At 42.1% G+C, this 21,870-nt stretch overlaps 1 protein-coding gene across 1 annotated transcript; it reads left to right on the forward strand.

Moving 5' to 3' along the window:
- The first annotated feature begins 398 nt into the window (after positions 1-398).
- LOC124119991 (uncharacterized transporter slc-17.2-like) lies at positions 399-20,764 on the forward strand. Its single transcript, XM_048382872.1, has 15 exons — positions 399-669; positions 1,185-1,249; positions 1,444-1,607; positions 5,091-5,272; positions 6,135-6,266; positions 6,590-6,774; positions 7,052-7,285; positions 8,316-8,403; positions 8,717-8,812; positions 11,753-11,877; positions 12,520-12,669; positions 14,441-14,573; positions 18,461-18,611; positions 19,431-19,521; positions 20,504-20,764. The coding sequence occupies exons 5-15, from the start codon at positions 6,155-6,157 to the stop codon at positions 20,762-20,764; spliced, it is 1,626 nt and encodes a 541-aa protein (XP_048238829.1). The 5' UTR covers positions 399-669; positions 1,185-1,249; positions 1,444-1,607; positions 5,091-5,272; positions 6,135-6,154.
- Positions 20,765-21,870: the final 1,106 nt, after the last annotated feature.

The raw sequence follows: 21,870 nt of genomic DNA on the forward strand, positions 1-21,870 counted from the left end.
AGTAGACATGAACATGTACTTTGTTTGCATCAGTCCGTGTATCCCGAACATCTGTGGTATCATATACATAATATCATCAATCCAGGACTGTTTTGCACAAACACATAAGATGATGCATATATCCAATAGCTTAAGTAAATGAGATCTTCCTGTCCATACAATATGTGTACAAGATACAGAAGCGTATGTGAGAAACACAACTTTTGAAGCAGTGTGTCACAACACATATTCCACCTGCATGTATGAGCACGAGCACCACACTTGCTTTTTTAAAGGCTACCCGTGTTATGGTCGCGTTATAAATATTTAAATATGTGCAGTGGGGTATAACGCCACTTTCAATGGTATTTCAATCAATACTAGTCAACGTTTTAGCGAAATGTGGGTCAGATGTGACCACTTAGGTGTGAGGATCACAAACCAAAAACATAATCGTGATTCGTATTTCCTGGAGAACACACCTTGAAACACCCCTTCCCGGGGGGGAGTAAAGACAGCTGTAGAATGAGGTCAGTCATATTCCCTGACGCCCAATCTGGATGCAGATATGGGGATACAGCAGGTTATGTCGTGTTTACACTAGTATGAATGTCTCCAATACAAACAAAGGTGTCCGCATGACCTACTTTAGCGACTGGCGACGAGCGACCGGCATCGCAAAGGCTGAAGGTGAGTTGCCTGGGAATACTGCAGAGTACTAGTCGACACAGTGCATGCACTTTGAATCAAAGGCAATGGCGTACATGTGTGTGCATGTCTAGTGCAGTACTGAATAACCTTTTTAATGTTGCTCTCAGCGCACTCGTGTTATATGCGTGACAGCAACATGATGTGCTTGAAATATATTAATAATAAATATATAGAAGCAATTTCAGTACACATTCAACGATAAATTTGTAGTTAAGTTGATATCTGTGACAGGGAACAACCACTACTGTAAACAACGCGAAGGGATAACATACAATTGCTGGCTCCGTATATTCAATGAGCTCATGGACTACTTTCATTCACGGCTTGAGAGATCACCTGTACATTCTACCTAATAACTTTTAAATGTCATTCTAAACTTACCGTTACCTTGACGACCGGTGATGCTGGTAGAATATGTATAATATGACTCTATATTATAGCGGTATCTGTAAATCTCGTTATCCACACACCCTGTCGACTGTTTACTTATGCAGATCTAAGCACGATATATCATCGCTTGTTCGAGGACGGGACTCGTTGCGCTGTGTCACGGCTACTCGTAAGTATACACGTAATTTTTTATGATAGTTTCTGGTATGTTTATGATGTGGAATTACCCCTACCATTGGAAATTGATAACAAAAGAACCTATTTTTTTTAACTAAGTCCCTTGACCCAAGGTAGGTCGCATGCTTACTGACTATGCATAATCCAAACAGGTAGTAATGTAAACAATACATTTAATATTAATAGTCTCCATCATTCCGCTGGGCGTCAAAGGCAAAACAGCGGTGACACCTTGTATGGCAAAGCCAACAGCTGCAGTGGTAGTCTGACGTGCGGTTCATGTAATCTGCATCGTGTGATGGTTGTGGCTGGATAATATTACTTACAGAGGAAACGCATCTATCATAATGGTAAGTCTCATAGAATAGGCCATGTTTATTGCTCCTATTTCCACATCACTCAGGGGCATGTTCAAAGTGCTATTATTACCCCGGTCACTGGATCAGTGTGCACTTAACAATCATTCTCAACTCCTTGGGGCCCAACAGAAGCTGCCTGTTAGGCGCCAGAAGGTTAACAACCACATTGCCATCTCATCCTACCAGGTACCCATTCACTGCTGGGTGAACAGAGGCACATTTCGAACAAAGTCACTTGCCCAAGGAGACGCCAGATGTGTTACATGTGCTTCAGTGTGGGGCAGGACCTAAGCCCTAAAACACCTCGGAGCCAAGTTGCCGACACGCCGTTACCATGGTAACACTGACGATGTCACCATTTTCATGTGAAAACAGTGATGTCAAGGGAAACGTACATTGCCATTGGTAACGCACATTTCGGCATGTTTATAACAGCATCCGTTCAGATTGCTCAGTGAGTTGTGTTCGAAAGCACGAAATGTTCGATATTGTACGTTCTGAATAAACTGTTGCCTATTATATTGGCTCGATGTAGAATAAAGACATGAATAACAGTGTAACATTATGTGATAAATATATTATTACCCTCGTGTTGTAAGCATCGTAAATATATCAGGAATGTTCACTAGAGGCTCCCATATTGCAATTGTTTTACTTATAGATGATGTTTACGATATATACCGTAATACTGTGTATTTAGACAGTTTAGAGAGTCCTGGTCAAATAGAATCATAAGGCATGACATATTACTGTATATTTTCCCTTGTCTTTCTGTGATAATGTAAACTACGTTTATAACGAACTCAAAAGAACCACTATGTTTAGTCCGTTATAATAAAATATATGCATATATACAGCAAATGGTCGGGACAAACAAATGAGTTCGTTATGTCCGTAAGTTCGTTATGAGCGTATTCGTTATAAGCGTATTAATTTTTGTGATGTTTGTTTGTTGTTTAACGCCGCACTCAGCAATATTCCAGCTATATGACGGCGGTCTGTAAAATCATCGAGTCTGGACCAGACAATCCAGTGATTGACATCATGAGCATCGATCCACGATGGTATCGATGATATGCATCAATCAAGTCAGCGAGCCTGACCACCCGTTTCCGTTAGTCGCTTTTTACGACAAGCATAGTCGCCTTATTGTCGACCTATTCTACCCCGGATCTTCATGGGTCAAGTATTAAGGCGATATTGTTTTCGCCTGACCAATTGTATTATATCCCAGAGTAATGACATCTCATCGCATTGTACTGAAATTGTTGAGAGTATGGTAAGTGGGTTGCAGACAGTGCAGTTGTTGCGGCTGACAACGGTCTAAGTGCCTTCTAAATTCCCGACATCTTATTATCCCAGATCTTGAAAACCGTACCATATTTCTTCACCACAACTTGTCACATAGTTAGGTCAAGTGGTGAACTTGTGCCTTTTGATAGTTTGGGATTTAAAAAAAAAAATTCCATGGCAACGACTTTGATTTAGACTGAAAATGGCGCTAGTCCTCGTTTCCGGAGCAGATCTTGAAAACCGTACCATATTTCTTCACCAAATTTGGCACATAATGTCATCTCGCAGTATTGAAAACATTTCCATTCTTGTTGGTAAGTTCTGCATTGCTCTAAATATGTCATGGACACGGTTGTTGCATTCATTTACTAACTTTATGCAGAAACACAAGGCCCAGTGAACATAGTTCACAGGAACTAATGCATTGCACACACCCGAACATGTCATACTGACGGGGGATATGAGTATTTCATGCTTGTTAGAATTAGAAAACATTTCCTGAACACATGGCTAAAGTTAAAATTTAAATCAATCACATCAAACATCAGATCTTTTACACCGACACGATACCCTCTCACGTAGGAATATATCTATCGGAGTAAAAGATACGATAATGATGAGTATGACTTTCATTGGAACTACATATCTGTTAAGCCATGCTGTACCTTTCACTGCCTCCGTGGTCTAATGGATAGAGCGTTTTCCCTGAGAGCGGAAGGTCGGTGGATCATTCCCTGTTCACGTCATACCAAATAAATACGATAAAACGTGGTACTTGTTGTTACCCTGCCTGGCGGTCGGCATTAAGGGGATAAAACAGGACTGGTCGGCTCACACGCGCGCGCGTGCGCGCACGCACACACGCACGCACACACGTGCATGCAGGTCGCAATATAAGTGCAATAACCTTGAACGCAACGCTAAACCCGATTTCACCTCACATCGAAATAAAGCCCAATCAATATGTAGTCATTATATCATAATACCAAGATTCCAAGAGCAATATGTTTAAAATCCAGATAAAGAAATAGTACTACTTGTGTGTCTTTATGTCAGTGAACGGGTCGTTATTCCAGTGTACACGTAGCTCTTTCATTTCACAGTTGAATTGGATCATTACGATGCACAATATTTCAAAATGCAAAAAACAATATTTATTCTTATGCTCTCAAGGTATTATAGCTATATAATACAGCAGGCCTGTTGTTGAGTGGGGTCGGGCTTAGACAAGAAACACACAAACAAGGTATTATACTAAAGATTATATGCCTTTTCGTTGGAGTGTTTTTTTATGTATTTACAACCTTTTGTCATTCGTCAGTAAAGCTTTCAAAAAGTTTTATGGTAGATATGTGGAGGAAATTTTCTAAATTTGACGCATCAGTGACAAAAATAATGTCGATGCCCTTTTTTGACTTGTACCATATATTCCTTTGGTTTTTCTAGGTGAACAATTGACTTGCCTTTGCATGCGTTTGTGACGAGTGCCACCGTTGGGGCAGGATACGCCTGCCCGATTACAGATTAAAATTAAAAAAGCAGCAAAGAGGGTTTGGGTGATCCTGGCACAGTCAGGCTCATCATCAGCTCAGGGCCCTTGCACTCTCTACACGCGGCCCAGACAGCGAATGGGACTTCTCCCAGGAAGCGCTGCCTAGTCAAACCCACCCAGAACGTTTCGGAGAATGTGAAGACTCCCCAACACTGCAGCCTTCTGCATTACCCAGATTGTCAGAAGAGCTGTATTCCTGGTAGCAAACCCGGGTACTCTTCCAGAGTCAGTCAACAGATTGGGAGGTACCAAACCTAAGGCACCGAGAACAATGGGGAGTTGGACAACTTGGTACTTGGGATGCAAGCGTGACATTTCGAAAGCGAGGTCCGCATATTTGCCATGTTTTTCCTCAATCTTGTCAATCACATGAGTGTCAAAGGGGACAGAAAATTCAATGATATAAATGATTTCATTGGATTTATCAAAAAGGACAAGATACGGTTTGTTGGCCTGGATACGTCTGTGGCTATTATTATTATTATTATTATTATTATTATTATTATTATTATTATTAAAGGGGAGTTGGCTGATTACTGAATTCTTTATAAAAAGACACTATTGTGTATGTTGTAATCAAACAGTAAGTGAATATCTTAAACACAGACAATTTCTCCGTTCAATTGCAGTTACAACGTACCGACATTGATGGAATCTGAGAACAGCGCGTTGAGGAAAGTACATCTTAATCCGCATCCCCAGTCCATCACTTACTTACCCGGCATAATCCTGTGTTGACCTCGCGTGTTGATACATATTAGTTCACGTGACCTCTGCAGTGACAGGCGATTTTCAGTGACCCAAAGTTGAGGTAAGTGATCGAGATGCGGCAGCTGATGGTGCTCTGTATATCTCCCCGAGGAGGACAATGAATTGCCCAGAATCCTCGGAGTATATTTGCAGGTACACCTTTGCAGCACTAATGTTGCGTTTCAGCGCACTGTTTCCTGTGTTTTCATCACTGCAAACTAAGAAAATTAGTGAGCTTAAAACAGTCATAAAGACACGGACGTTAATCAGTACGTATTAAAATATGTATATAGATGTATAGAAGTACTGTGACGTTGGCTTTATATTTCTAAAGGCAACAACAACTACCGTTATAACATGTCAACCCATGGAGTAACCAGGCTCCCCTTACAGATTCCATTGGCCGAAAAAGGCTAAATAGCAGTGAAAATTATATGAATCACTGAAAAGTAGTGATGCCACCAGGTGTTCGCGAAAAGGGTAATCATGTCCAGGTAACACCCGCCACTGACACAACTCAGAAACAACGCGAAGGGATTACAAATTCGTATTGAATGCTTAAGATTGTCAACACTTAATACTGAAGCTATTGGGAAACATCAATGATAATGTGTTTACTGTCATATAAGATTCCAATGTCGTACTTTCCAGTGCTGGGGGCACGGGTGGCCCAGTCGTCTTAGGCGCCGCGAATCGCTGTGCAGAGTTGCGTCCCCTGTGCACGCCAGAAACCTATGATTGTGGGTTCGAATCCCGCTTCGTCCCGATACCATACCCGTGCTCGTGGGTTTCGCCAAAGTGGTAAACGTCTGAGACCTGCATCATTCCGTGCTTTCCTCCCAGATTAAGCTGATACGCCGTGATATATCTGGAATACTGTTCAAAGCGGCGTTAAACCTAACTCACTCACTCACTCTTTCCAGTGTCTGGACCTTCGTGAAAGATGAAACGTGGTGACGGCAGGAATGGAGCTATCCTCGAGGATAACCAGCTGGTTTCAGTGACCGATGCGCCACAAACATCTATAGACGAGGAGGGCGGGGCAAGGCTACAAGGTAGAAACTGTATGGAACCCAGGCTGTTTCCATGTTAGTCATGCAGAACCCACACAGTGATATCAACACATAACTTTCAAGTCTATAATAGTGTAGCAAGTCTAGGTTTGTTCTGCTTTTGAAAATGAAGAAATTCTCAGGATTCATTGACCATAAAGAAATTACGCATCTTAAGGCAGTTTCATTTCAGAAAGACTACATGTGGCCGTGGTGTCTGGAGTTGGTTATCATTCATCACAACTATTAAGCAGGAATCAGTATGGACTTTACTTGATCTCGCTTTTAATGGGATGAAAACTTAACCCCGTTTCCCGTTTCCACAGGATCAAGTTGCTGTGCGCAAAGATGGCTTCTGGCACTCGTGGGTTGTTTCGGGGGCATCATGCTGGAGTCCGGGCGGTCAAACTTCAGCATGGCCATCGTGTGCATGGTCAACGACACCGACAGCAACGCCATCAACGCCACCAACGTCTCCAACAGTTCGTCAGCAATAAATGAGGTACCTGAGGTATTTAAGAAATGAAAGAAATATTTGATGATAAGTCGTCATGAAATTCAGATTTAAAGTGTTAATTTAAATGAGAATTAGACCTTCACATAAACATTTCCGATAATCCAATATTTTAACGTTTTCTGATATTATAAAATCTGACACTTCACGTGAGTCAAAAGCCCATACCTCGACCTTTCAAATTTGTATCTCGTCCTCCACATCGTTAATGGGGTTCAATGTTCATTTGATGCGGCTTAAAGCAATATTCAATCACACATTGTCCATTTTGTAGCATGCAGAGTTTTACTGGTCGAAGAGGGTGCAGTCTGGGATGCTCAGCGCGTACTTCTACGGTTTCATCGTCATACAAATACCAGGGGGCTGGTTGGCTGGAAGATATGGCGGGAAATACGTCATGTTTATCGGGATGCTGATTGGTTCGATAGCTACTTTGCTTCTACCAATCGGAGCCCGGACCTCTGAATACCTTGTGTACGTGCTGCGGGCGTTTGTCGGCATTTCTCAGGTAAATAGCATCACGTACTTGTTTGTAGCTGCGTCTACAGTATTTCCGCATCCATTTATGTTTCATTGTGAGTTTGTCTATATGTCACTACCCACAATAACTGACAATTGTTTTTTTGGGGGGCCGCCATCTTGTTTTCCACATTCCATACCGATGGTCTTGATTTAAAATCCAAAGTCAAAGTTTCGATGATAACGCATTTGGAGGTAGGTGATTACAGAAGAGATTGGAATCAATAATACTATGTATGATTAGCAGCTATATATAGACGTTGGGCTGTAAATCCTACCCACGTTTGGCAGAGGTGTCTAGCGTGTCCAGAGTCCCCCATGAGTGACGTACAGAACACTGATGTTACACGGACAGATGGCGCATGAATCACCTGTCGCTGCAGCTGGGTCGTCTGTCTCAAATCAACACATTTTCGCATTTTAAAATTATTTTCACCTTGAGCGCCTACACATATTTAACGTGTGAGACGTCTATGACCTACATCTTTGTGACCTGTCCTCACACATTTGCTCCTCATGTCGCGGTATATGCGATACACCCACACCAGAATTGAAATGGTACCCCACGCATCAGTGAAAATAAAAACTAGGAAAATGTGAACCAGAAGTGTCAGCTGTCAAAAAGTCACTTTTTGGAACCTATGGAAAGGTGCTGAGCCTAACTATGATGCACTGTTTGTTTGTTTGTTTGTTTGTTTGTTTGTTTGTTTGATTAACGCCGCGCTCAGCAATATTCAGGCTGTATGACGGCGGTCTGTAAATAATCTGGGCCAGATAATCCAGTGATTGACATCATAAGCATCGATCCACGCAATTGGGAAACGATGACATATATCATGTATTTTGTCAATATCTTCCTCAGTGGTGGCAGTTGATTGTGGATCATCATCGAAGCTATATTCGAGATATTACCCTGGGTAACTGAGGATGATGTCAAGGGCAGGGGTCGTCTCCCTCAGCTGCACGTTTATTCATCGTTTGTGTGCTCTTATATGATTGACTTTTGACACTTTCCACAGGGGGTGTACATGCTGACTATGCAGTCCCTTTTGGGAAGATGGGCGCCGCCATTAGAGAGGACAAAGCTGATAGCTGTTTCCTTTGCGGGTAATATTAAAGAAAAAACATTTGACGACCGCTAGGGTCCCATTGGGATCTAGGCCCTTAATACCGAATTGTCAGTGAAAGAACAAACAGAAATGTGAATCGGATGGGCAAAATGAATTCTGAGTGGGGATAGATTGCATTGGACTACTCGTTATTTTATTTATTATCCACCCCTAGAACCCGCCCAACACCCAACTCATATACTATCAAGCTGAACAGAAACAAGATGTATTATAGCTTCACTGTTGTTGCATAATAATTCACATAGTCTCCAGCCTCCTGGCTTATTTACTGAGCCCGTTTCATATTACAGGTCCGAAGATTGGGAGCATTGCAGTCTTCGCCACGTCTGGGTATCTGTGCAAGTACGGTTTCGACAATGGATGGGCTTCCATGTTTTATATAACAGGTAACAGCATACTGTTTATTTACCACTAATGTTTGTGGTATAGGAACGACTCGACTTTGGTTGGGAGTTTATGTTTTATGTGACAGGTGACAACATACCCTTCTTTTGCCATCTGCACGCTTTTAGTGAGAGAACGACTAAATGTAAGAACGACCCGTGAAGATCCGGGGTAGAATAGGTCTTCAGCAGCCAATGCTTGTCGTAAAAGGTGACTATGCTTCTCGAAAATGGCGACTAACGGGATCGGGTGGTCAGGCTCGCTGACTTGGTTGATGCATGTCATCGATACCAATTGCGTTGGACCCGTGGAGATCCGGGGGAGAATATAGGTCTTCAGCAACCCATGCTTGCCGTAAAAGGTGACTATGCTTCTCGAAAATGGCGACTAACGGGATCGGGTGGTCAGGCTCGCTGACTTGGTTGATGCATAAAATTCCCAAATGCGTGGATCGATGCGCATGATATTAATCACTGGATTGTCTGGTCCAGCCTCGATTATTTACAGACCGCCGTCATATAGCTGGAATATTGCTGAGTGCGGCGTTAAACAACAAACAGACAAATGTAAGAACAGTCGGCTGAAATATGTCATTTGAGTTTGCAAATAAGCACAATGAAACTTTTACTATGATATATGGTTAAAACGGTGTAATGTGAGTATCTTCGCAGAATCTTTATTCATTATATGCTCTAATGTGAGGTGAGGTGAAATGGAGGGTAACGTCGCGTTCTATATTATGCCACTCATATGGCGATGTGCATGCACGTGTGTGTGTGTGTGTTGATGCATGCACGTGTGTGTGTGTGTGTGTGTTGATGCATGTACGTGTGTGTGTGTGTTGATGCATGTACAAGTGCGGACGTCCGCCGGCTTTATAGATCTAGCCCACTAAGATACCAAGCTACAGTATAACATGAATACCCTATCAGACACGCTATACCGACTATCAGTTGGTATAAATATCTTGGGATTATGCTTGATAAAAACGGCAGTTTTTGTAAAGAGGAAAATATTGATAATCCACTAAAATTAATTCAGGAACGTTTTACACGCTGGCAAAGTAGACATCCTACCCTGTACGGCAGGAATCTGTCAAGGAAATCCGAAGGCATCTCTCGTTTTATACATTAAGCATGCTGTTTTCCAAAAGAAAGTACAAATTAATCAATGGGGAAAGTTTTAAGGGGTTTTTTTATAGTAAGGTAGAAAAAGTAACAAGAATAAAAGTGATTCAAAGATGTCCTAATGGAGGAGTTGAAGCCATTGACTTTCAATTGTTTAATAAACACTGAACTTTGTTTGGGTAACAAGATATTTAAGAAATGATAGCTTTTGGAATTTCCTCATGAAGCAAATGTTTGATGCCGTTCCTGCTCCGTGCTTACTATCAAATATCAACACTTCCTATACAAAGTTCAAAGTCTATACCGACATCTTGGACATCAGAAGAAAATTATCTTTATAATGATACCATATAGAATTATAATGAGATTAATGTTAAAAAGACGAGTGTATTTGGCAACGAATAGCAAAATGCTGGTATTACTTATATCAGACAATTATTAGACGATGCCGGTCGCTTTCATACCAAGGAATACCTGTTTCACAGATGCAATATTGTCATGAGTAATCAGAAATATACGATTTATAGAAGCGATGTACTAAGGGCAGTTGGACAGAATATTTATTTTAAAGATTTATCGGATCCAGATAGTGTTGATGACGCCCTAAAATGAATGAAGACGCTATATCTGACGTACCGGCAAAAGCTAAGTATTGGTATTCGTATTGTGTCAGCCTCATCAATGTAGATATTGATTTATACAAATTTGAAAATATAAACGGATGGTAATTGAAAACAAACATAGACACCTACAATTCAAAATTCTTCACAGTATATTTCCATGTAACATATATTTACAAAAAAAATTAGTATCAAGACCAGTAATAGATGTGACAGATGTGGAGTGCCGGAAACAATACAACATTATTTGTTTAACTGTCCAACTGTCCATCCATTTTGAAGTCCATTTTTTAAATGGATGCAAGTGAATATAAATGATATCGAACGTTAGAAATACAGTATTATTTGGAGCGATAAGTGCGTCCACCGACAAAGCGATACTCAATTATCTTCTACATACGGAAAAATATTGTGTATGAATGTAATTTTTTTAAAAGATCTGTAAATTTAAAACTATGTTAAAGAGTTTCATGTTCAAATTATAAACAAACATCAGAAAATGGACCATGTAACGATAGAATGAATATCAGAAGCTCTGTCCAAGTCATGTCCACTAAGCCTGCACATACTACGACCCGTCAGGCCAGCCACGTGGTCATATGGGGTCTGGTGTAAAATCGTGGCACCTAATGTGAATTAGATTTCGTCAGACCACAAAAAAGGTTACCGACTCATAGCAGACCAGATCTTGCTTCATGCCGAGCGTCTGTCCGGGTAACACGTCCAATCCTTCAACCTCTTTTGCTAACCCGGATGCGACAGTCCTCTTGTCTCGAAATACATGTGACACATATATTTTTTTAATGACTTCATTGCTTCGAGTTAAATATGATTTTATACACATGTTATTAGAATAGTCGTCATTATGTGGGAATAGTCTTCACACACGAGCACAAGCATGTCATAATCGTTGTATGTGACGAACCATTAGACATCATGGGAGAAAAATCACATTTTGACTTTTCATTATATTTTAAAACTTCAGCATCTTCGGAACACAAACATTCAATTCCCAAGTTTCAATTCATATTTATTACAGAGATACAAGCCATCACACGTGACGTTCTTCACTGAAGTAAGTAGACGTCAAACGTCTTTGTGACGTCATAGCACAATTGTATCCTAGCATCCACAAGGTCCCATTTCTGCTAGTGGGTCACCTATTATAAAAGCAGTCGCTCTGTATTCCCTGTAGGTGGGATAACGTTGCTATGGTGTGGGGCGTGGTTCTGCACCGTCGCCAGCACCCCGTCTCAGCACCCCCGGATCTCACAGCGAGAAAGAAACTACATTACGAGGAGTATTGGGGAGAAAGAATCGGTAAGGTTGTGGATGAGAATGACAAGACAACATTAAATAAATTATTTATACTTTTTAATTCTCACTTATATTTCCTTATTCCCTGTCACTGTATAGTCCAAAAGTGAAATTCAAAATCTAGAACATCTAGCAGAGCGTTATAAAAATGTAATATTTTACTTATTAATCTATCGCGATATGGCTGCAATATTTTCCGATGCGATGTAAAATTCTCACTCTCTCAGTCACATCTTAATAATCTAAGATAAATGGAAAGATTAACTTCAGAGAACCATCTTATTTATTAGATATTAAATCTGTATCTCTTAAACTAAATTAAGTTAAATTAATTTTAAATAAGTAGACGATACTGATTCCGAGCCGACCAGTTCTTGCTTATCTCCCGTAATGCCGAGCGCCAGGCTGGATAACAAGTATTGACGCGTGTAGTTTCGAATGTCTTCATAACTTCCGACTTAAAAAGGATTTCATGCACATTTTTCTGACTGGGACTCAAGAATTATTCACGACCGTGATAAAAACTTTAATTGTGTGACTGTTGCACAAGCTAAGACTCCTTCATTCACGGTGGTCCACACATCGATTATATGTAACCGTGGTTCAGTGTCTCGCGTTATGATGATGCTCTTGTGTCTATGACAGAGTCCACCAACGCCATGGGTGGCAATGTTGACGTCTCCAGCGACGTGGGCGTGCCTAACCGGACAAGTTTGTTTTAATTGGACGTCATACACACTAACGACCATCACACCCACGTATCTTAAAGAAGTGCTGAACTTCGATATTGCTGAGGTACGTACGTTCTCACTTTACTGAAGAATTGACTTTAACTGTGTGCGAGTTCACTGGAGAATGAAGCTACATAGAGTGAGGGCCAAACTGTATGAACGTCGGAGACTGGAATAGCCCAAAATCTTGTAAACATTCCACAAAAATTATAACAACGAATATAACATTTTAAATAACGAATACTACATGGCAGACACTGGGTGTTCTGTACTCCCGACACATGGCAGACACTGGATTCTCACATCCCGTCCTAGGTGACGCTGTACAAAACAACCTTAGCGCCACGACTGTCGTAAGTCTGTGTTAAGGAATGGGAGTTACGATGACCTCAGCGCTACGACTGTCGTAAGCCTATGTTAAGGTATGGGAGTTACGATAACCTCAGCGCAACGACTGTCGTAAGCCTAATAGTATGTTAAGGTATGGGAGTTACGATCACCTCAGCGCTACGACTGTCGTAAGCCTATGTTAAGGTATGGGAGTTACGATCACCTTAGTGCTATGACTGTCGTAAGTCTATGTTAAGGTATGGGAGTTACGATTACCTCAGCGCTACGACTGTCGTAAGTCTATGTTAAGGTATGGGAGTTACGATAACCTCAGCGCTACGACTGTCGTAAGCCTATGTTAAGGTATGGGGGTTACGATAACCTCAGCGCTACGACTGTCGTAAGCCTATGTTAAGGTATGGGCGTTACGATCACCTCAGCTACGACTCGTAAGTCTATGTTAAGGTATGGGCGTTACGATCACCTTAGCGCTACGACTGTCGTAAGTCTGTGTTAAGGTATGGGCGTCACGATCACCTTAGCGCTACGACTGTCGTAAGTCTATGTTAAGGTATGGGCGTTACGACCCCCTTTGCGCTACGACTGTCGTAAGTCTATGTTAAGGTATGGGTGTTACGACCCCCTTTGCGCTACGACTGTCGTAAGTCTATGTTAAGGTATGGGCGTTACGACCCCCTTTGCGCTACGACTGTCGTAAGTCTATGTTAAGGTATGGGTGTTACGACCACCTTAGCGCTACGACTGTCTTAAGGTATGGGAGTTACGATCACCTCAGCGCAACGATCGCTTTGTACAACGGCACCCTCATGCATTGGTGAATAGAATACTATGCTTATCTGAAATAATATAAAGAAATAATTATTTATATCAATCAAATATCACCTTGTGACACTTATAATTTCAGGCACAGATAAGAACCCTTAGCTTTTTGAAATAACTTGTTATTATAACAACTTGGCTGAGAAATCTGACGTGTCATTTCAAAAGATGGCCCCCAATGTTTTTTTCTATAAGGGCACGGGGCCCAAGTCGTCTTACTCGCCGTAATCCGATGGCGAGTTGCGTCCCCTTGACGTGTCATGATCCAAAGCGTTTTGGTTCGAAAACAAAACCTGATTCTTGTTTCTTGGTTCGTCCGCACCAGGCCCGGTTCATATATTTCACCAAAGTGGTAAACGCCTCCGACGTCCATTGAAATACCTCTAAAAGCGGCTTAAAACCAACATTTTACTCAAACGCCCTTTGGAATTCCGGGTTAGAACCGATCCCCAACTAGCTACGCTGGTCATAGAATGCGACTTAGTGAATCTAATGATCAAGTTCGGTGACCTGTTGCGTGTCATCGTACCTCGACGGCGTGGATCGGTGTACATAATATCAATCACTGGATTTTGTACAGACGGCCGTCACATAGCTGGAATATTGCTGAGTGCGGCATTAAACAACAAACACTCAATAACGTCCATGTCTCTTCGTCCTTCAAGAACGGGCTTCTGGCCTCCATCACCTTTGCTAGCCAGGCTGTGTCCTCTGTGGTCGCCGGTCAGTTGGCGGACTACCTCCGGTCAAGGAAATACCTCACCACGACGGCCACACGGAGGATCTTCCAAACTATCGGTCAGTTGCCTTCATACATTCATATTGTTTCTGTCCAGAATGAACTACACGCCAACATATAGGCACCATATATGTCTTCCATTAATATGATAAATAGTAATGTGTCTTCGTAAGAATGTAGCCATTGGTCTAAATTCACAGCATATGATTGGCCTAACTGTGAACAATGCAAACTATATACAGAACATATTTAAGAAATACGGAACATAGTTTGGTTATATCCTGAGATTACTGGCATTATCAATGTACATTGCAAGGTTTTATAATTACCTTCACAAGAGATGAAAGGCTTTAATGAAATACATTTTAGCATTGTTTGGCGAACTGCAATTTTGCTTGGCACATATCTTTCTCTTAAGGCTCTTAGTACAAATCAATATATACTTATACTCATCCTCCACAACATTAACATTACAGTTCTGCCACTCGTTGCATGATTTGGCTATTTTATGCCCCCATCCCCATCATGTACAGAGATTATGGGAAATGCAACGGAACTTGGACAAAGCTATCATAAATGTTGCAATGGTAATTTCTTTCAGATATAATTCAACATTGAGAAGGGGTTCAAAGGAAGGATACATTTGTGTTTTAGAGTTGTTTGACAATGCCAGTCCTGTTTAAAAGAACATTTAAATCTCATAACAAATTCTGAAATAAACGATTCGTTTAGTGTAACATTCTGAGCTTCTATACAAACCCATATCCAAAACGAAATGAAGGAAGTCTGGAAGCCCTGTTGGCTTTCATCTTGAATTAATATATTATACCATTTTCTAGGGTATCTTTCGTTTATTTTGTTTGTTAGTTGTTTAACGCTGCACTCAGCAATATTCAGGCTATATGGCGGCGGTCTGTAAATAATCGAGTCTGGACCAGATAATCCAGTGACTGATTTCATGCGCATCGATCCGCGCATTTGGGATCGATGACATGCATCAACCAAGTCAGCGAGCCTGACCACCCGATCCCGTTAGTCGCCTCTTACGACAAGCATGGGTTGCTGAAGACCTATTCTACCCCGGATCTTCACGGGTCTTCTATGGTATCTGGCATCAGGCATTCCTGACAACGTAACCTTATATATTGACACGTTTTACTTAACAGAATATATAAGGTCGGGTAGATACTGCACGTGGAATCGGTGGTGAATCCTGACGTCATTGTGGATCAGCTTCATAATCAAAAGACCACGTTGTGAAAGTACTTTGTTGTTATTCAAAGAGAACGCTTACAAATAAACGTGTTCGGTCGAATCTAGCAGGTGGCGCTCCCTGCGCCTTTCATATTCGCTAGCAGCAAGTGTGATAATCGCATTATGTAAATCCTTCATATTGAAATAACCGTTTAATTCTGAAGATGTCCTCATCAATAACATTTGGATATGTCCCATAAATTTGGGGTTAGGGGATATAATATTGGCAAGAAGTGGGCATCTTCCTGGACACCAACTCCCCCTCTTGTTGATCTATGTCTTTATGCATGTTGATCGGAAGAACTGCTCGGATTGGACAAATCAAGGGAATTTGGCGAAGAAGTTTAACTAAATGCCCCCTTCACATACACGGATTATTCTTAGGAGTCCTTACGGATCGCACAAATTCACGGATCCTTACGATTTGGCCACATTAACGAGTGATTTAAGAGTTGTTGCGAGTTATTACGAGCTATTTACGGTTTATTACGGATTATTACGAGTTATTACGATGTATTTACGGTTTTTACGAGTTGTCACGGATAACCACGAGCAACCTACGGGCTTTTTACGAGCTTTTTACGGATTGTTACGAGTATATTACGGAATGTTACTATTCATCGAAGCTTTTACGTGTTAGTTACGACCTGTTCACGAGTATATAGATCCTGCAAATCTCAATGTATCACCATTTGACAGCTGACATCCCGAGAGACAACATGGCATATGAGACAAACGGAGTGCAGTTATATCAACAATTTCTACAATTGCTCCTTCAACTAGCCCAGAATGAAGAGGACGAGGCCCAGCAGCTACCAGATATTCCTCGACCGATATTGTAGAGTAGATATGCAGAGATGTGACTTCTATGACTTCTAAATACAACTGAAAATGAAGATTTCGATTTTGCAGCATTTATACCTTTCCCCAAATCGTAAACAATACGTAAGAATACGTAAAGTATACGTATCTATTCGTAAAGTACTTGTAACTACACTATAAGTGCTCGTAATAATTCGTAACAATCCGTGAAGCCATCGTAACACGACCCGAATAATATCGTAAACAACACGAAATCACTCGTAATAATCCGTAAATAATCCGTACACAAATCGTAAACTAACCGTAACAAATCGTAAAAATAATTGTTACGAGTCATTTACGGATTCTTGCGAGCAGTTTACGGATGGTTATTTGTTGTTGCGAACGGTTTACGATACTTACGGATTGTTACGAGTAAATTACGAAAAGAATCAATCCGTGGACAATCGTAAGATGATTTTTGACATGTCAAAAAAATTGCCTCTCCTTCCACGGATCCTTAAGAGTGTCTGCGAGTTGTTGCGAGTAGTGACGTCTTATTTACGGATACCAGCGAGTAATTCACGGATGCTTGCGATTGACAACGAGTTGGCGATCCGTAAGGACTCGTAAGAAAAGTCTGTGTATGTGAAGGGGGTATAAGTCTCAGGTTATCTGATATCATTCAACAATAGTCAAATAAACAATTCCCTTCCACTGATTTAACCACCTGAACAAGAAATAAAGGAGACAAGTGAGACCGCCTCATCTGTTCCCATTTAGATGTTAGACATTTAGAAGATGTACCACGTGGGGATACCGTTAGAGCTGATGCCCAGCAGCCCATGTTGGTTGTGTGAGGCGACTGTATGGATCAGTCTGCCAGGCTCGATGGCTTGGTTGAAGCAAATCCACGGTCCTGGCACAAGCTCCTCACAGCGCTATCCGGTTCGCGGGGCTCTCTATACTAACGCTGCCTGCCACCAGTCAAACGCCCTATTGTGATAGTTGAACTCACAGCCGACTGACCGTTATGTTTACAAACAAGTGATGACTGCCGTGACGCCGAATACTTTTACCCCTGCTAAATTATTTTCTTTCTTTGTCAATTTAAATTTCTGTTTTATTACAACAATCATGTAATTAATATAGTAAGAGTGTAAGAGGGAATATGATTTTCCGTTCGTCTGCAATCTCGACCCAGCCTGATCAAACAAACAAAAAGGTAAATTCTTCTGGGAAATATGGGCAGTCGTAAACCTTTTCAACATTCGCTATGATTGCATTCCCCAAAACATAAACAAAACTATACACGTAACTACATTTGGGGCTAGAGGCCACATTTCCAGATTCTTGTAATTGCCGCGCCCAAACTCGTGGCAGCGATGTTACCGAGAGTGTAACGAATGTGTCACGCACTGGGTCCTGGCACGTATAAGGGGAGTAACTCTGCACAGCGAGCCGCGGCGCGCTGATTATCATTCATTAGGCCACCTGTACTTCTTAGAGTTACTGTTGCTGACCTGTAGTACATAGGTCAACGACCCGTGAAGATCCGGGGTAGAACAGGTCTTCAGCAACCCATGCTTGTCCACGTGAAGATCCGGGGTAGAATGGGTCTTCAGCAACCCATGTTTGCCGTAAAAGGCGACTATGCTTGTCGCAAGAGGCGACTAACGGGATCGGGTGGTCAGACTTGCTGACTTGGTTGATGCATGTCATCGTATGCCAATTGCGTGGATGGATGCTCATGATGTCAACCACTGGATTGTCTGGTCCAGACTCGATTATTTACAGACCGCCGTCATATAGCTTGAATATTGCTGATTGCGGCGTTAAACAACAAACAAACAAACATATGTCACCATCAATGGATTATTTGGTATTCCAGCGTTCCTGGGAGCAGGTGTCTGTCTGATAGGAACTGGGTTCGTGGATGCTGAACGCCGCTATGTCGCTATAGCTCTGCTGACAACAGCCATGTGGTTTATGGGGGTGTCGACGGCAGGGTACCTCGTCAACTTTGTCGACTTCGCCCCAAGGTAGATCAGTTCTTGAACTCGTCCCCGTGGGGATTCCGTGTAGCCCCTCGGGAACCTTCGTGTCGTGAGAGGCGACTTAATGATCGGGAGGTGAGACTCGATGACATGGTCTTTGGCGTGTCATCGTATCCCGACGACTATGAGCGTTGTTCACAATATCACCCACTTGTTCTAGCCTAGCCTCGATTATTTACAGGCCGGCGTCATAAACCAAGAGTATTGCTGACTGTGGCATTAAACAACATTCACTTACCCACTTATTTTGATACGTTCTTAGGGGGCACGGGTGGCCCAGTCGTCTAAGGCGCCGCGATTCGCTGTGCAGAGTTGCGTCCCTTGGGCACGCCAGAAACCTATGATTGTGGGTTCGAATCCCGGTTCGCTCCGTTTATGTTTCTAGGTTTGTTAGCACCATACCCGTGCTCGTGGGTTTCACCGAAGTGGTAAACGTCTCAGACCTGCATCACTTCGGGCTTTCCTCCCACACTAAGCTGATACGCCGCAATATAACTGGAATACTGTTAAAAGCTGCGTTAAATCCGACTCACTCACTCACTAATACGTTCTTAATACTAAATTCCATTTTTTCTCAACATAAAGCGCAGATTACGGGTGACCGTAGACGAACATCTAGTCTCTAGTCATAAAAAATAATAAAAAAAGAGCCCAGAGACTTTCTTGATTTTCAGATTCTGCAGTAATCTAGACTTGCCAAATATTATAGACTTGTATGGGAATGTATTGGATATATTTGTTTCAGGGTCTGTTTGACAGACTAGTATAACCCTTGCATTGGAAATTAAGAGATTCATGTTTCAGATATGCTGGTATACTCGTCGGGGTCTCAAGCACTGTCTCCACATTGCCAGGAATGGTAGCGCCGCTCATCGCCGGAGCTTTGACCCCTAATGTAAGTATGACATTCGTTAACCCACACGGATAACGACCCCATGGGAATTCCCGGGTAGAGTGGGTCTCCTCGTGCCTAATCCCTTCACAAGGGGACACGTCATGGCTCGATTGACTTGGTGACACCGTGTCAGCCCACCCTGATAGCGTCGGTCGCTGCTCATGATATCAATCACTGGGTTGTCTGGCCCAGATGTCACTATTGACACAGGACTCTGCCATGTAGATACACGCGGCGCAACACAACAAAGTTCGAACTCACAACACCGACATTTAGCCTACTGCCTGTCTGTGCTGTCAGAAGCGTCGTTTTTCTCGTTTCTGTGTTGTAATATTCAATTATTTCTTTCTTTGCGTGCATAATTCTTATTTTGGTAAAATCGAACTGATACATCATAAATATCAAGTATTAACTGATATCACTTTTCGTGTTATGTATGTACAAGCTATGAACATTTCACGTTCTGAAATTGAATTGATTTGTGATATCACAGAATGTATTTTATTATATAAAATATAGCGTTGTCCCTGTATTGAAATTGATCAAGACTGACTGACGTCAAATGCAGCGTTTTCAAGCTCAGAACCGGACAATATATTCCACTTAGGATAAAAAAAATTGCTTTGCAATACGAATGGTTTTTCATTATGGTTTTTTTCACAAAACAATTTTTACAGATCGAATTATCAAACCTGATTGATTTTGCGTGTAATCGATATTGTCGACATGATATGGCGCTCTTATACAGAGTAAAGAAAGCGAGAAAACTTTCCATATCCAATAGAAATCTCTGCATAAAGCAGAGTCCATTGTACGATTGCGATTATATCATGAGCATACCTTTATGAATCACTATCAAATAGGGATATTACTAGCTGTTCGCGAAAGGTGAGCGTATCCTGCCCCACCGTCACAAATACATGCAAAGGCAAGTCAACTGATCACCTGTTTTCTGCTGAATCTGCTCTTTTTCTCCCAACAGAAAACCCAGGAAGAATGGCGAAACGTGTTCTACGTGTGTGGGGGGTTCTGTGTCCTGGGGACTGTGGTGTTCGGCACCCAGGCCCGGGGGGAGCTGCAGCCCTGGGCCGTGGACCAGGTGGAGGTGGTCGGGGGGGAGGGGGAGGGGGAGGGGCAGGGAGTGCCGATGTTGAACACGGTCGCCTATATCAAAGATGACAGCTGTGATACAATCAGAGACGCTATTTCATCTGACAAGAATATAAAAGAAGTTGTTTCTTAACTGAGAGTGTGTTTCCTCTTCTTTGACAGATTCTCACAGAGTGAGTGAGTGAGTGAGTGAGTGAGTGAGTTTGGTTTTACCCTGCTCTGAGCCGTAGTTCTGTTGCATCACGGCGCGCCAGCTGGTGAAGCAGGTTTTAGATGTTTACTCACAAACCACAAGCACGGTGTGATACTAAAACATGATCGGGAAGAACCGGGATTCAAATTACATTAACGTCAAGCTGAAAATTGCAGCGAGTGAGCCTTCTGGTTTCAGCAACACGCCATCAATATTAATATTATTGCGGAGGTCACCAAACACCAAACACCACCAACCCGTGTTGGTAATGGAACCCATGTTCCGGTGTGACGAACGAACGCATTGGCCACTTGGTTCTCCCTGGTAATAGAAATAGCTGAAGGGAGGCTCATTTTTTCACTTTTGCAACCAAATTAAGGAACTGTTAATAAAAGAGACAAAACAATTACAATAATCATTATCAATTTCTTATTGAATCCATTGTCTATACCATCAACATGTCAGAAGGCAAATATTAGTTCTTCAGATAACGAGGGGTTGTTATAAATATATTTTCAACATAATCCCCCCCCGAAGTTCACGAACTTCTATCAATGATGCCGGAGTGCCTGGGTCAGGTGTCGAATGCTTCCTCCTGGTGGTGTAAAAAGTCCTTCACAGCAGACATGCTTGCCAGACAGTTGTTACGGCAAGTGTGGGAAGAGCTGTAAATCTGACGGTGTTAATCTGGTAAATACGGAGCATGTTTTAAAGGCTCCAGCCATGCACTGGAGCCATGGACACTTCTGACTTGAATACAAGTGCTGGCGGAACAGCAAATATTTAGTTGAGTTTTCCACAGATTATCATAATTTTAGCCAGTAATGCTCTGAGCTTTCGGGAGATACCCCACCAGATAACGCCAAAACCGTAGCCATCATCCAGACAACTGATGAACAGATTTGCCGTCTCCTTCAGAGGTGACCCGAGATGTTTCCGCTGCTGTGACTGTTGTATCCGACGAAGAAGATGTTGTTCCAGTGGATACTTGATGACCTGACAACACAAGTACCTCTGGGGGTCCACAACGTTTCCTTGTGAGTTCC

The sequence above is a fragment of the Haliotis rufescens genome, unplaced genomic scaffold (assembly GCF_023055435.1).
Source record: "Haliotis rufescens isolate VD_foot unplaced genomic scaffold, xgHalRufe1.0.p SCAF_42, whole genome shotgun sequence".
Lineage (NCBI taxonomy): Eukaryota > Metazoa > Mollusca > Gastropoda > Lepetellida > Haliotidae > Haliotis > Haliotis rufescens.